Genomic DNA, 16,722 nt, shown 5'->3' with positions numbered 1-16,722 from the left:
GACATATTCGTTTCCTATTTTAAGATTCTTTAAGCCTCTGGTTGTCAAGATGACTTGTAAGACATCAGTGGGACAGTTGATATGATTTCTTAGTCTTTTTCGAAAGAGCTTCTCCATAGGCGTGTACACATGTAACAGTTTTGTCTAAGACGATAGTGGAATGTGCAGAAAATTCAGAGCTGAAATGCTGTTTCATTGTAAATGCGCTCACAATATTGCATGCAGCATTTATTTTGTTTAGTGGCATTGTAAACCGTTTTGAATAGCTCCTTCTTGTTGATTTTCCTATTGATCTGGGCAAGGCTCTGTAATGACCTGCGGTCCTGTAACACATCCACGGCTAGTACCTTTTAACTCGAATGTGTTCTTCTCCCGCAGCTCTGCGAAGATCTCTTTGAGAAAATCAATGACAACAGGAAAGATGAAATCTCCTATTCTGTGGAGGTGAGTCTCGACGTCCGCTAGACAGGTGGAGCTACGAATTTGGTGGGAGAAATTCTCCTCAGTTTTCCTCTAGCCTTGGCATGTTATCATAAGAGTTTGCATTCCCCACAAAGAGATGCCACTCCACTGTGGCTGACTCCCATGATTATTTTAATATTTTGTTCAGGCCTTGTTGCAATTTATTACACAGGAAGGCAATTCACACAAGTATTGTTTCCTCAGCAACCTGATACGGGTTGAATGTCCTTAAATTCGCCAAAAGCTACAAAGTACTGACACACTGGAGAAATGTGTATCATGCTCTCATATCTACTTATGGCTAAAAAGTTTGCCGATATGTAAATAAAAGTATACATGTAAATCTATGGTTTTAAAACCAGACTTACAAATAGTATGCATTCTAATACAGAACACTACCTTTTCACAGTACTGGCGCATGACTGGCAGAGGTACAATATTGAAGGCTGTGTCTTCCATAGCTTCAAACATTTGTGTAACAGCATGTGCCTTCATCAGTGTCTAAATCACTACAGCCAGTCTTTTAAAGAGATGTTCCTTTTCAATCCTCCAGGTCAGCTACATGGAAATCTATTGCGAAAGAGTTCGGGATTTACTGAACCCCAAGAACAAGGGGAACCTGCGAGTCCGGGAGCACCCTCTGCTGGGCCCGTACGTGGAAGATCTCTCCAAACTGGCCGTCACCTCGTACACCGACATCGCAGACCTGATGGACGCCGGGAACAAAGCCAGGTAACGGCTCACCACTCCAGTCCGGGGAATGATAAATGGCCAGGTTTCTAATCCTGATCAAATTTACTGTTTTTTGTTTTTTTGCTCTAAATATGTGCGTACATGCTTATTAAAGTTACCTGCTGTGTACTGTACTGTCATCCCTACAATGTTTTATGAAGTGTGGGAAATCGCAGGCAAACAACAGAAGCATGTAAAGCATGGTAAACTTCAAACTGTCCATGGACAGTAATACATAACCACTGCATCTTAAGCCTCAGATTTTAACTAGTAGTTCTGATTTAAAAGACAGCATACAGTAGGCTGTATTAAGACCATGTGTAATGGAGGGCTTCTAGTTGATCGTGACCACCCAGTTGTATCCCCTTATTCTGTATAAATGTATATCTGTACAGAACACTTATTATCAGATGGCTGCTACAGGTTTGTAAACACAAACAACAGTATAGGTGATCCCAGAGGGCTGGAGCTGAGACGCCCTGCTCAGTCAGATCTGCTGAATCAGAGCTGCTATTTCTGGAGCCCATTGTGCAAGCTCTGCACCAGCCAGGCGTATACGCACATCTTACTGTAGGTTCATTAATGAGGAGAACAGCTTGCCTCTACTGCAAGGGACTCGTGTAGTTCAGTATTTCTGTGAACGCATTCTGCCATTTCCCACAAGGCCTGCTTGGTTTCAGTGTGCTTATTTCTGTCCGTACCATCTGTACAGTACCTCACACATGAAGATTATCACTGAGTAAATACGACTACACATGCCAGTTTATAATTCCAGGAATACACAGGGTGTCAGTGAAGGGACATGCTGTAGCTAAAGTTGTTTCAGATGGGTAGAATCGGGGTCTGTCCTTAAACTCAATCCTGGTAGTAGTTACAGGGTGGTTACCTGTGAGGAATTTCAATAATCTTGACATCGCTCTCTGTAGGAACTCTGTAGCAGCGTAGATGTATCAGAAGTTTATCTCGGAGAGCTGGTGCTTCCCATCGTGAAAATCGTATGGAATTAAAGAACGGGCGCTCGTTTGAGCAGGTGTCCTGTGACTTTAATATGCACCCTGTGCAATCACAAACACAACACACAAAGGTGGCTGGGCTGTGCTGCTAATTACATTCCCCGTTCACATTCTGAGGTTATCTCCTCACAGTCAGCTGTGCGCAGTTATTGTTCTGAAATGTCACTGCCTCTGAGAATTTGTTCTGAAATGCACTGTCTGCTTCAGTGTGTGCTGCGAGCAGCAACTGAGCCCCATGAACGGCATTTACCAAGCAAACAAACACACAGACTGAACTGCAACCGCTACTCATTTTCTGTATTCACACCACAATATAAACCAATATAACTCTGGGATGATGAACTCTTAGATTGGGAAGATGTTTATGAGAAGAGCGATTACGCTTTACCAGGCTTGTTGCTCATTTATTGCTGTGTGCAATTTTCTCTCCTTTTTTTTTTCCGCTCATTGCAATCAATTAGAAATACCTAGAGATGAATACAGTACATTATTGAATTGCAAAAACAATGCAGCTATGATAATATAAAATTACAAGTGCAGGTTTAACAATATCAGGTATAACAGGTACAGAAATAACTACAATGCAGGTGTATTGAATAGTGTGTGTGGACATGATCACTGCAGTCCTTTATTTTTCAAAAACCTTTTCCCTTTTTATATAGCGTTATGGAAACCTCCAAAATAAAAGGTAATTGTTTTTGCTGTTGTAGGGTTACCATATGACTCCATGTACACTTGGACAGTTTGGGATAGTTCAGGCTTTTCAACTCGCACCCCACAGTGCTGGTAAGTGTAGTCCTGCTGTGAAAGGTACCTGAGACAGGTAAAGTGTAGCAGAATGCATTGAGTTGTGTCCCAGTGTACATGGAGTCCTATGGTGATCAGACACAGTTTAGATTTAAAGCATAGTAGATGTTGTAACTGCCCAGTTTTGCCTCCCATTCAAACAGCTTCCACTGTGTCTGACTGTGAGAGTTAACCCTAGGCATGCTGCTGTATTACAGGACTGTAGCTGCCACCAACATGAATGAAACCAGCAGCAGATCCCACGCAGTGTTCACGATAGTCTTCACACAGAGGAAGCTTGACGCAGAAACCAATCTTTCAACAGAAAAGGTAAAACTAAGGAGTGTTGAATGCATTGCTTTAAATAATAGCGTTGCAAGTTACAGGCTAAAATAAATGATCTGAAAGAAAATGATTAGGACCAGGCAGCTGAAAACCAGTGTTTGGGACTGCTGCTTCCAGAGGGTTTTGACAAGGTCTTGTGGCTTGCTTTCTTTCTTCAGGTCAGCAAAATCAGCCTGGTGGACCTGGCGGGCAGTGAAAGAGCTGACTCCACTGGGGCCAAGGGGACCAGGTTAAAGGTAACCCTAATTCTACTGCTTCATTGCTACAAGGGAGCTGCAGACTGAGTCCTCTGGGGAAAGGGGAGGGGATGCATCTGTCTCTGTTTGTCTGTTTCTGCCTGTGTGTCCGCAACAGCAGTATGTTAACCCTGTTTTACATGTCATAAAAATGGTCACATTTAGTATTAAACCAGCCTGGCTCACTGGTTTGAAAGTAATTCAGTACCCAGCTGGAGAAATTGAATGTTCAGCAAGCTGGACAGTGTGCATGCTTTAACCACGTATGATAGTGGTGAGACTAAATTGAAACAAGCGAATCAAATACAGCTCGTATTTATAGACGCCATGAACCAGGTTTATAAAGTCCTTTATCCTGATTTTCTAGCACTCACACACCCAGTGTTTTTGGATGGTTTTTTCTTAAACTCCCTACAGAGTTTGCACAAAAAAAGGATAAATAAAATAGAGAACTATGTATGTATGCATATGTATATACATATATGCATCAGAACAAATTGCATACTGACACCCACAATGAGGCCAGTAATCCATTTCATTGTCTAAGATACTTTTTTTTTTTTTTTTTTCAGGAAGGTGCAAATATCAACAAATCCCTCACAACATTAGGAAAAGTGATCTCTGCTCTCGCTGAAGTTGTAAGTACTTTTTGGTTATATGTTCCACAGTAAGTGAGAAGGTGACGAGTTGCATGCTGATCTCTTGAAATCTTTTCTTTTCGTTACTGCCTCTCCCAGGATAACTGCACCAGCAAGGTAATTACACACGCTTTCTATTGCATTGCATCATCTTCAGCAGTATTACAAAGCCATTTCAGTGAATACATGCTACAATGCATACAATGTAAGAGAACTATACTACTGAAAAAATGATGTTTTAAAGCCTGTAAAGTAATAATGAAAGGTTACATTTTTTTATATACTTTTCTAAAATGTGTGTGTGTTTAACAGAGCAAGAAGAAAAAGAAGACGGACTTCATACCATACAGAGACTCTGTGTTGACGTGGCTGCTTAGAGAGAATTTAGGTAAGGCTACAACAAGATCAGCAGTCTTTGCAATTAGTCCTTTTCCGAACCTTTTTCTTTGCATTTAACTAATTGAACAGTTCCACCACAGCGACGCGCTCTAAACACCTGGAACTGTTTTCTGTCTAAAATCAATACCGTTCGCGGTGAGATCTTCTCTGCATCGACACATTGCTGAGATGACCCAGCCAGAGCAGTATGAGTGGTCCCAGGCCAGTGCCTGTGAAACGATTGTCTTTTAACCAGTTGTCTCAGTCAGCAGAATCCAAATATTCGTTATCTGGCAGGCAGCTTCTGTTGGCAGCCAATCCACAAACCTCCCTGCCATATATTGTGCTAATCTAATAAAATAAAATGCTGCATGTGAAATTGAAAAGTCATATGACTTGCAGTCCAGGGTACTCATAGCTGATGAGTATCTGGTGATATTAAAACTAGCTTTTTCCTTTCCATATCCTTGATACACAAAGGGCCCTGTTTTTTAATTATGGCAGTATTTAGATATGTCTCTAATATACAGATAAAACAAATTGCTCATCCTATTTAAGTAATGTTATGTCAAGAATAAGCACAGGGGTGACTGAGATGTTTAATTGATATGTTTTGTTGTTGTTGTTGTTGTTGTTTTAAGGCACACTTGCAAGCATGTTAGGGGTTTTCTGTCTAAAGTAAAGTAAACTAACCCAACTGTAATTTCCATTCCAGGCGGAAACTCTAGAACTGCGATGGTTGCTGCTCTCAGTCCAGCGGACATTAACTATGATGAAACACTTGGCACTTTAAGGTACATTTCATAGAACAAACGTCCTTTAACAAAATACTGTGTGTTCAATTCCATTTAAAAGCCTTTGTATGTTCTATTTGGCACATATAAATTAGAAGTGACAGTTCCCATCAGTAAGGTCGGGATAAGGGTGTTCATCATAATAATGAATCTGTTAAGTCACAGGAGATCAATAGGATTTAGTTATATTGCATTTAGATTCCTTCACCTACTGCAAAGTGTTACCATTTAGTAGACTTTCTTTAATAGCATATGATCAACTTGAAAAACCTGTTTTTTTCCAGTGCAGCCCCAATGTGTTATAAATGTAAGATGCAATGGCATGACCATATCCTGACACAGCTGGACTGTAGCTGAGTTGACCTGTTGAAGCTCACCCCCCTTGTTCTTGCAGGTACGCGGATCGGGCCAAACAGATCAAATGCAACGCTGTGATCAATGAAGATCCCAACGCCAAGCTGGTCCGCGAACTCAAGGAGGAAGTGGGCAGGCTGAAGGACTTGCTGCGCGCTCAGGGCCTGGGAGATATCCTGGACAGTAAGTCTGCTTTCCACGTCTGCCCGGGCAACTCATTAACATGCCCATCTGCAGCCAGTAAAAGGTAGAAAACAAGCACAGTAGTTTCTTTAATTAGACTTGACTCCATCACAAAACGTTATCCAGCGTGCTGTCTGTAGTCGAAGCTCCCTGGTTTAACTAGTGTGGCTCTTGTGTGCTTTCTCTTAAGTTTACATTTACTTCGCACTTACTACTACGGCATTTCTGAATAATCTCCCAGTAGGGGGGTATTGGATGTGTAGAAGTATTAAACACTGCAGAGTCAGGCTGATTTGTCTGTCACAAGCAGACCTTTCAGTTGAAGCTACTGGAACGATCAACCCCATAAGGGAGATTGGCAGTATCGTTTGTCATTTTTAATCAACAGGACCGCAGAATGTATTATATATTTGCAGTAGATCATATAATGACAAATTGTGCACAACAAGACTAGCCATTGCCCTGTGCTCAAAATGACCAAACCAGTAATATACAGCCAAGTCAAGTTACGATCGTTGCAGCAGAAGGCTGGCAAAGTACAGCTGTGTAGTTATTTGGTATATTGTCTTGTATATTTAAACATGCAAACCTGAAAATGCACTGCAAGTGCTTATTGAAACACATGATCTCCTGCCTTGAAGAAAATCATTTTCACCGTTAACCTAAACTTTTTGTAATTCACATCTTGTTTTCCTTTTCTCCAGTTTTTCTCTCTGCCATTTCTACTGCTTTTCTACTACCTGTGCATATTAACAAGTGTTTTTTTCAGAACTGAGAAACTAACCACACAATCTGGGAGAAAAAACATCATTCTAGAACTATGAGTAGAGTAGACACTATATAATGCAAACTTATGAATTTCATCATGGAATCTGATTACGTCATCGTAATGATCTCCCGTTTCCTCATTGTAATTTATACACATTCAATATTCAGGGCGTCAGGGATTCATTAAAACAAAACAAACAAGCATTTGCATTGTTTTGTTCCATTCTGTCAGTTCATAGTTTTGTCAAACATTCCCCAGCTTCCTCAGTTATCAGTGAGTTTGTAAGCCTGAACGCTGACCTTTTGACCCTTCTCGTGTTCTCCTGCTTCCCTTCAGTTGATCCAATGGGAGATGATTACCCAGGAGATGGAGGCACATGTGTGTATACGTGTGGTGGTACTTTCTCACTGTGCTCTAATTAACCCCTCTGCTTCTGGCTCCTTATAACTGCAGCTTTGCATGTGTAAGACTCACATGGGGGAAAACCAAATATATACACCTCTAACAAGGAGTCCCAGACAAATGGCAACGTTAAATAACATAATAGTAATTAAATTCCATTTATTTATTTATTTTACTTGATGATCTTTTAAAGTGTACCATAATGGCATGCGATTGGGAAAACTGCTTCACCATCAAATAAAGAAAACAGCTTAAATAAACGCATAATGACCCCCTCTAAAAATAAATAAATAACAATTGGTAAGATTTTCTTTTTCACTAATTCTTGCAAGTATTCTCTGGGTCCAATGTCAGGTAACACCATTTACTGAGCTTGAATCCTAAAAAATGCAGCGCCTGTATGAATGTGTATATCCTACCTTGTCTCTGTACCACCTTCTATAACACACACATGCTATTAAACATGCATGATTAAAACAAAGCTAACGTTTTACAGGACCCTTGTCTGACCTGGCATTGAAACCACCGTCTGTCTGGGAGTTCTTGATATGAACTGTTATTTCAGATCACTTGGCTGTTAGCACCCCTGCTTTAATTAAGATATAAGGAAAATCAAAGAATTTTGCTTGCAGTTTTAACTTGTGACTCTCTGAATTAATTACTTGCATGAGTAAGAAACTATGCAAATAACAGCATTATGTAAAAGTTATTCAACATTTTGATGCAACAGAATTTGTATGTTTTAAACATGATGTCTAACAAATAATAAAAAAAAAATCAAAAAGATGTTTAAAAGATATATATGCATGCATAAGCCCTTTCCTCTGCTTTTGCTCGTTGGCTCCTGTCCTGGTTGCTTTATCCTTGTTCTGTTCTGTCTCTTTAAGCTGATGGCAGTTTTCAAACTGATTTTAATTTTTAATTTTTTTGCTAAAACAAAAATTAAAACAACTTTGAGTCTGTCACACGCACTCATTTGGAAACTCTGTTTTAAAACTGCCATTTCCGTGTCTTAACTTTTGCTGGTGTGTCTTACATGAGTCTTTCCTCCTTTTTCTCTCTCGTTCCTCTTGTCTCTTTTTCCTCCCCTCCTCGTTTTTCTTTCCGACGCCTCTCCTCTATCGCTCAGACCTGAAAGACGTACACAACAATAACCATAGATACTTACTAGCCTCTGAGAATCAACGCCCTGGCAATTTCTCCACAGCACCCACAGGTTCCCTGACAGCCTCCCCATCTTCCTGCTCTCTCAGCAGCCAGGCTGGGCTGCAGTCTGTCACCAGCATACAGGAACGTATCATGTCCACGCCGGGAGGAGAAGAGGCCATCGAACGGCTAAAGGTACAAAGCATTATAGGTGCTGCCCGCCACTTCGGGGGCACAGTGACCTAGCACACCTCTGGAGGACTAGGTACAGATCCAGGCTTAGAAATGAGCCTGGTGGAGTCAGCCATGACAAATAAGCACAATTACAGGGATTGCAATTCAAACCGCTGTACCTACAGTGGTGTGCAAATATATTAGAACACCCCATTGCTTCTGTAGTTTGGATTTGTTGTGCATATGAAAAATCAAACCACTGGAACTGAAAATCTTGGAACATTTTCAAAAATAGGCAAATTAGTGATTGTCTAATTTAATTAACGACTGTATTAGGCGAGACATACAGTTGATTTCAAAATAGTAAGAGAAAAGGAACACACAGCCACAAAATGCATGAGACTTTTTAGAAGTTGTTTAGATGCCTAAATAAAGCAAAAATGGTCTAACATTTTCACACAGGAGTGCCTATTGTTTCTATATCTGACTGAAAATTGATATTCCCACCCGAGGTTTTCATGCAGGTAGGTATATAAAGGCTATAAATGACAAAGCTTGAGGTGTTATAATACATTTGCACACTGCAGTATATTAATGTTTATGTAGTGAAGTTCATTTCTGCAATGGACATTTTAATGATGTAATTTCCTAATAGCACACCTAGCGTCGGATTCTTGAGTGTGTTGGTTAGCTTCCACAGTACTTAAATCTTCTGCTTGGGATGCATGCTGTCTTACAGTAAATGCAAGAAAAAAACATGTTTGTACAGAAACCTAGCATTGATTGTGAACGAGGAAGGCTAAAACGAATATATGTATTGCCAGGGTTGCAGTGCATATTCCTTTGTTATTCACAGTACATTCAAAACCAGTGCATAGAAAGACCAGGCATCGCCCCTTTGTTTATAAAATGACCCTGTCTCTACAAAGTTCACAACCATGGCTGTTTTATAAAGATTGCAGATCGAGTATGGATAGATGTTTCTAGATCTGCTGACCTTTTCCAGTGTAATTACTGTTTGGACTTAAATTGGTGGTGTGTAACCAAAAAAAAAAAAAAAAAAAAAAAAACAAAGGAAAGGAAAGGAAAAAGAGTCCCACTGCAGTACAACAAAAGTGAATTGTCATTCATTTCTGCCCTGTAGAGTAGACTTCAGCTCTAGAGTGTCACCCTGCTATATGAAAAGCTGGTTACAGATGTTTCCAGTGTAGTCAGTGGAGACCACTGGCTGCTTTTAATATCTAAACAGCCATCTGGGGGGGTCAAAGACATTTTTTAATGTGTTTTTTTTTTGCCTCATGTGATTGTCACATTAACAATCACATGAGAAGACAGGTTCTTTGAACATGCCCCTTTGACTCTCAGTGTTGATTTTATATGCAGCTTGTGAAGCATGCAGTGTGCTTCAGACATTTAATCAGCGAATAATAAGCACACTGCTATGGAGAATGTGAACACAGCATGGGCTTTGCACTGGTGCGTTCCTCTAATGATGTGGTGTACTTTGTTAGCACTGGTGCGTGGGTGGGTTTGGGTTTTTTTAAGGAATAACTTTGCTGAGATCGTGTTCCGGCTCGGCACCTGATCATCCAGTTTCAGTGACAGCCCTGCTTTGTTTTCATTGGTTTAAAAGCCCTGAAAATAGCATTGGAATTAGGTGAGAAAGAGGATGTGATTGATCTCCATGGCAACTTAGCGCACTGGTATAGCAACTACAGTGCACAGACATTAAAACATTTAGTTGTATAAAATGTATGTAGTATTTTAATTTTGTACATTTTGGAGCATTGTTAAAAACAATTTATATAAACCGCATGTGTGTGTGTGTGTGTGTTTATATATTATGTATATGTAATTTATCTACAGCTTGACCGGGGTAAAGATGTTTCGTAACCTTTAGGGACTGGTTATAAAGGAATTGAATGGAAGTCTTGTCAGTGTAGATTTAAAAGTGGTCTCTTTCTCTAAGTGGATAAGAAAACAGTTACAACAAACAAACCACAAAACAAAAAACCAAGCTTCTCCTACACTGCGTTTTGAATCGAATGTCCAGTTGTGATGCTCACAATAGAGTGATTGTTGTTTCTATAGAGCAGTCAGCTGTAAAGTGCATTGCTGTGAATGCACTCTTTTTATTGTACTGATTCCCTGGGTGTTATGGGGAGCTGAGCATGGGGCTCTCTCTCTCTCTCTCTCATCTCTCTCATAGAGAGTTCACAGGCCATCCATTAAGAGACTGCTGTTGCCATGGAGACATCGGGCCCGTCTCCTGTAGTCCCCCGATACTCTGTCTGTCAGCGAATGACGTCAGAGCACTACAAGATAAAACCAGTTTTTAAAGAACACCACAAACAAGTTGGCCTGCAGAGTACTGTACTGTACACCCCGCAGCTTTGCCGTGTGAACCGAAAGCAGGCTTGGAACTGGTAGCTCAGGCACAAAATCGCACACGGTCTACCCCTGATGAAAGCAGCTGTATGCTGTTTTCAATGCCTGAGAGTGTGTGGCCTACATACTGTATCGGTCTGATAAAAGATGGGATGAAACAATGAGTATTGTTTATCTGTGCTGTTAAACCTAACTGGATAACTCCCCCACAATGTCAGGATTACACCAGGGAAGCACTCTCAGAGAAGCATTGCTGAGATTACCGGTTACCAATGGGACAGCTCACGTACTATGTACCACAGAAGTTATATTGTAGGCCGATTGAGGTGCTAAATATGTATCTGGGAGGTTGTCCAAATTGATTACCAGAGAGTAAATAGCCAGCTTATAATCAAACAAAAATTAGGATCACTTAAGTATAGGATAAGGCTCAAATATTGATAATTATTGACCTAGAATATAAAAGTAGCCATTTGAAATACCAATATACTTTTGATATTGATGGGGTTCTACAGTTCAATCACTGGTTAGTATTGATAGTTTTATCCTTCAGTCTGTAACGTGTTATCTCCTGCTGTGAATCCGGTGTTGTTTTAATGGGACTCCTGATTTTATAAAATACAATTTTTTTTTTTCTTTTCTTGTAAGTGTCACAGAGATATATTCAGCAGGGAGTTTTCCATGTAATTCTATATTCTGCAGTCGGAAGTGTTGCCGGATTCATTAATGCATAAGCTTCTTAGCAGCATTAATTCTGTGAGTGATGTGAAATCCCTCTGGGACATTCACATTTCTTTCTTTTTTACTTTTTTGATAGTCATCAGCTTTCTTAGGCTCTTAGGCTGAATTTCTTCCGGAAGAACCCCATGGTCACTTGAGGCTTTGAGGAATCTCAAAATCAATTACTGTTTTTTTGTGTTTTTTTTTTTTTTTCCCCCCTCATATGTTTACCCAACTATTAAAATAATGTTAAAATTTAAGCTGTATTAGTAATCAAATCATATCCTTTGTAACAAATCAATTTTCTTAATTTTAGTAATGCTAGATTTACCATCTCGGTGTACTGGACTGAAAGAAACCCTAAAACTATCAATGTTAAACTGAACACGGTGTATTGATTATCTGTATGCATGATTTAGAGTGTCTGTCTCATCCGAAACTGAAGACTGTAAAAGTAAATGATGTATACTTTAGGAATCAATCAGGAATAATAAATCTGGTTATTAGCTATTTCTGCGATTTAAATACTGCTTTATATTTGATTCTGCTGAAAAGGACAGGGTTTTGGGATGGATTTGTGAATTGCCTGTATTCGTGAAGGGCTGCCTTTTTAAGATCTCCTACTGGTATAAACAGCTAACGAAAATAGAACTCTCTATGCAATATTTAATCATGGAAAGCATCCATTACTCTAAATGTTCATTAGATTCAAACGCGATAAGTTCTTAATTACGTTCAAAGAAAATAGATTTAGTTAAATTTTAGTGTGGCTTTTTTAATAATACATATTGAGATGAAAGAAAGATGCAAACTGTAGTTATAAATGTAGTTCAGTAGTGATTTTATATATCAAACAGACCTGTGCTTTGTAATTGGTCTCTTTTTTTTATTTAACGTTTCGTTAGCTTCAGTTGATATCACCCCATTAGTCTCCACTTTATTCAAGCATAGCTGCTGTATGTACAGCTCACTTGAGAGAAGCACCAATACAAATGTGATTGGAATTGATTGATGGAGCTCATTGATTCTGAACAAATTATGCTGTATCTTGGGCACCACAATTATAAAGCTATGTATACATTTGTTTTGTCATTTTATATGCATTTATGCATTTATTTTATTATATATATATATATATATATATATATATATATATATATATATATATATATATATATATATATATATATATATATGACCCCTATATATATGTTGTAGCAGCTTGTTGGCGTATTATGGGTACTGTGGACCTCTTGAATAAGGTCCTCGAATTAGATATTCACTGAGAACTCTTTTTTTTTTTTCCTTAGGAATCAGAAAAGTTTATTGCAGAGCTCAATGAGACCTGGGAAGAGAAACTGAGGAAGACGGAAGCAATCCGAATGGAAAGGTCTGTTAGTGGTTTAAACAAGGACGCTGGTTTTGTTTTCTTACCACGCACTATTAAAATGAATGCTCTTACAAATTCTCCTTTCCCTCCTTTAAAATCCCAGAGAGGCTCTGCTGGCTGAAATGGGAGTGGCCATTCGAGAGGACGGAGGAACACTGGGCGTTTTCTCTCCTAAAAAGGTGACGTGCTTGCATCGGCTGTGGAGAGCGTTATTACTGCCGAGCAAACAAGTGGAGCTTGTAGATCATGTAGCTTTTTTTAACTGCATTTGCTCATGTACCTTTCATCTCATTGCTTTCCTTGTGTGTTGCATTCCATTCAACATCTAACTCCAGTTTCATTTTTGCATGTTTTTTCTTTTTGCTTGTTTTCTTTTCCTATGTAAAATCACTTCGTCTAGATTTGCCCTCAACGGCCAACGTCCTTGTTTGACAGCGCTTTTGATTCGTTTCCAACCAACAAGGTTCGTGGGAGCATTGAATTCATGAGCTTGAGTTAGAGAATAGTGCCACTGCAGACTCTTACCTTGGATAGGCAGCTTTCTTTTATCAACATGGAAAAGTTGTGTTCATATATCCTTATCAAAGGATGTGTTTCTTACATACGTCCAGTGTTTCTGTTCCTATTCTATGTATTTAAATTGTGCAGCATGCAATGCAGCTGGTGGCCAAGGGTTGTAAATAATACAAAAACATTGATGTGTTATTGTTATTTGTATTTGTCCTGCCTGGATTGCACTAGAGTTACAAACTGTTTTCATAGACTAGTAACGCTTGTTTTGCTGAAGTTGTCACTCTGGCCCTGGTCACACATTGTCTTGCTTGAGCAGAACAGAAGCAGTTTCATATTAAAGCATTGGGGTGGGAGTGGGGATTACAGACCACCTGCTTCGGCAGACGTTCCCCGAGGAGATCTGGGAACAGGATTCATACTGTAATTTAGAAAATCGTTAATCTCTCATTTATTGCAGCAGTGTTAACGCAACCCTGCTTCGTTGCACTTCTCATTATAAGCACAGTCACTTAACTAGGGCTCCTGACAACACTGCTGTAACGAGGAAGCACTGTATCTGCAATAAGCTGAAAATTGCTGTGAAATTACTGAAGTGCTAGATGTGTTGTTAGGCATGAGACAAAGCCGACAATCAATATAATATAACCCGTTCCATAAGAATAAAACATAGTGTAATGTATGGAAACAACAGCCTAGTGATATGGCTAATCTACCCAATCTGTCAGCAGCAGTTCTTAGAATCCAATTCTGCAAAGTTTGCCCAAGATTATAATATTCAAATACAAATGTCGCTAAACAATTGCAGACCATTAGAGGAGATGCAGGTACTTAGCATGCTGATCGGCATTCAGATTTAATTAGAAGTCTTGCTTTTGGCAACCAGTGCTACAAACCAGATATAGGTATGTGACTCATGAATTCTAATTTAGTTTTTTTTTTTTTTTATTATTAACATATGTGTCTTATTCTTTTTTAATGTATTTATTTATTTTTTGTTACTCGTATGTTCTGTTTATTTGTCTTCATTCTTTCTCTCCCTGCTTGTCTGCCATTCCACTGGTTAGATTTTCACTCCAAGACCGTGTGATTTATTTGCTGACCCTAACGGGGTATTTTCCCCTAAGAAGGTTGGTGCAAAGGACTAGTTGTCCAAACTGATAGCAATAGTATGCAGATGCTTGTGAGAAGCTGATTTGAGAAATGAGAGCTATGTTGTAATCACTAATAATTCAAGGTGTGAATCACACATTCCAGCTGGTACATAACAGAATATTTTCTATAAAAAAGGTCATTAAAGGGGTGTTTGAAGGTGATACAGGTGTCATTTTTATTAGGATTTAAAAGGGCAAGTCAAATTAGCTATGTACAATTCAGTACCAACACAAGGATATCTACTGCAGTGGCTTATTTCTTCGTTTTAACCCTGTTGTATTAATATTCTGCAGTGTGTGTGTGTGTGTGTGTGTATGTGTGTATGTATTGTGTATATATATATATATATATATATATATATATATATATATATATATATATATATATATATATATATATATATATATATATATGCATATATATATAGTTATATAATATATATATATATATATATATATATATATATATACATATACATATATATGGAAATAGTCATGCAGTACAACACGACAGTCATATCGACAGATGGAATTCATTCTCGTATCACTGTCTGATCTCTCCTAAGCATTCACATTTCAGGGTGTCCACGCAGTATATGAGAAATGGCTGGATATATTCCTCGTGCAATAGATGCGAGCTATCTTGCCCAAGAGGGGTGTGAGTGTGCTTGTTGTTGGTGATTTCCTATTGCTCAAATTGTATTGTGTTTGTTTTGTTGGATTTCATTTGCTTTGCAGACTCCGCATCTTGTTAACCTCAATGAAGACCCTCTCATGTCAGAGTGTCTGCTGTATTACATCAAAGACGGCATTACAAGGTAAGGTGTAATTGGGTAATTGGGACTTTCATAGTACTACGGTCTTTTTTTTTTCCCCAAAAATTATTTTTTTGCAATTTCCGATACTTACTGAGCCTAACTTTGTTTTTCAGTAGCAAATTTAAGCCTGGAGATCTGTTGTCAAAACTGCGTTGTCATGTCTGCCTTTCTGCACATATTCCACATCTCTTTTACCGTTTTATTTTTTTAATGAAGATGGGGTGGGGTTAGGATGGGTTTGGGGGCAGTTTGGATAAGAAGGCTGTTTGGGTGCTGTACTTTAATTACACATTCATAAAGCTTACCTAACTGTATTTCTAATGAAGCCAGTGTATATACTGGAATTCAATAGATCTTAGTGTTACATTGTATCTATTTTATATTCAGTAGAATACCTTGCATATATGACAGTCTGTTCGTACAGGTGCCCTTGTGCTTCAGGGAGTCTGTTGCTGAGATGAATGGGGTGGTTGCGCAGGCCGGATAACCTAAAAGCATTGTAAATCTCTAGAGCAACCAGATTTGTAGTAAGCAGAGAAGACTCTGAACAGAGATTAGGGCTGTCTCTTGTCTCGCTGATGTGACTGTGCTAACAATTCAGATTTTTTTTTTTATTTATTTCGTGCAAGTCAACTGAAAACTTTGAAGCGATGCAGAGTTGGTTTAACTATTTTTTGCACGTTCAGTTGTTTGAAACTTCGCTCCCTCCAAACCAAAACTATGTCCTTATACTGAACCCTTAAGGAGCTCGTTGTATTTGAAAAAGGGTGTGATTTGTGTTTGTTTGTTTCAGGGTTGGCCAGGCAGATCCAGAAAGACGTCAAGATATTGTTCTGAGTGGAGCCCATATCAAAGAGGAGCACTGCATCTTCAGGAGCGAGAGGAATGGCAACGGGGATGGTGAGCCAGTGCGGCAGCAAATGAGACAATTGTCTAGCCTTTTTATTTGGGTTGGAAATCAAATGAAGGCCTTTTTAGGCAGAATATTGACCTAACTTTTCTCCTGGGCTCAGATTCAAAACCTGTAAGGAAAGGGCCAGGCCTGAATAACAGATTTGATCCTTGAGGTTACGTCTGATATGTATTGGCAGCTTCCACAGCACCGGAGCATTGCCGTGCCACTGTAACCAGGGATAGCAGTGCTACTGAAGAACACAGATTTACTTGAGTGAGACGTATTCTAAATGTAAATGCAAGGAGCATTGATTCAGATGTTTAATAAGAATTTTTTTTGAGTCAGATGTCAATCTGTAGGATGCGTTTGCTAGTGGGGAGGGGATAAACCAGGAAGAAATCAAGTAGTGTACCGTCTTATTTCTAGAACTAGAAC

General features: G+C 39.1%; 1 protein-coding gene across 15 annotated transcripts in view; it reads left to right on the top strand.

Moving 5' to 3' along the window:
* The window catches only part of LOC121328632 (kinesin-like protein KIF1B), an 83,350-nt gene that overhangs the window by 25,463 nt on the left and 41,165 nt on the right, over positions 1-16,722 (top strand). For 4 of the 15 annotated variants that reach the window (XM_041273510.1, XM_041273504.1, XM_041273498.1 and 1 more), the window contains exons 5-19: positions 379-444; positions 1,016-1,194; positions 3,212-3,323; positions 3,497-3,574; positions 4,147-4,212; positions 4,312-4,329; positions 4,525-4,600; positions 5,306-5,384; positions 5,779-5,921; positions 7,027-7,068; positions 8,222-8,433; positions 12,831-12,910; positions 13,014-13,089; positions 15,313-15,392; positions 16,186-16,292. In XM_041273510.1, coding sequence (XP_041129444.1) covers positions 379-444; positions 1,016-1,194; positions 3,212-3,323; positions 3,497-3,574; positions 4,147-4,212; positions 4,312-4,329; positions 4,525-4,600; positions 5,306-5,384; positions 5,779-5,921; positions 7,027-7,068; positions 8,222-8,433; positions 12,831-12,910; positions 13,014-13,089; positions 15,313-15,392; positions 16,186-16,292 — 1,414 coding nt within the window. The remainder of the gene's footprint in view (positions 1-378; positions 445-1,015; positions 1,195-3,211; positions 3,324-3,496; positions 3,575-4,146; positions 4,213-4,311; positions 4,330-4,524; positions 4,601-5,305; positions 5,385-5,778; positions 5,922-7,026; positions 7,069-8,221; positions 8,434-12,830; positions 12,911-13,013; positions 13,090-15,312; positions 15,393-16,185; positions 16,293-16,722) is intronic. The other 11 variants (XM_041273506.1, XM_041273502.1, XM_041273501.1 and 8 more) reach the window with 5 other exon arrangements.

Source organism: Polyodon spathula, chromosome 16, assembly GCF_017654505.1.
Source record: "Polyodon spathula isolate WHYD16114869_AA chromosome 16, ASM1765450v1, whole genome shotgun sequence".
Classification (NCBI taxonomy): Eukaryota; Metazoa; Chordata; class Actinopteri; order Acipenseriformes; family Polyodontidae; genus Polyodon; species Polyodon spathula.
This window is presented reverse-complemented; position numbering and strand designations above follow the sequence as displayed.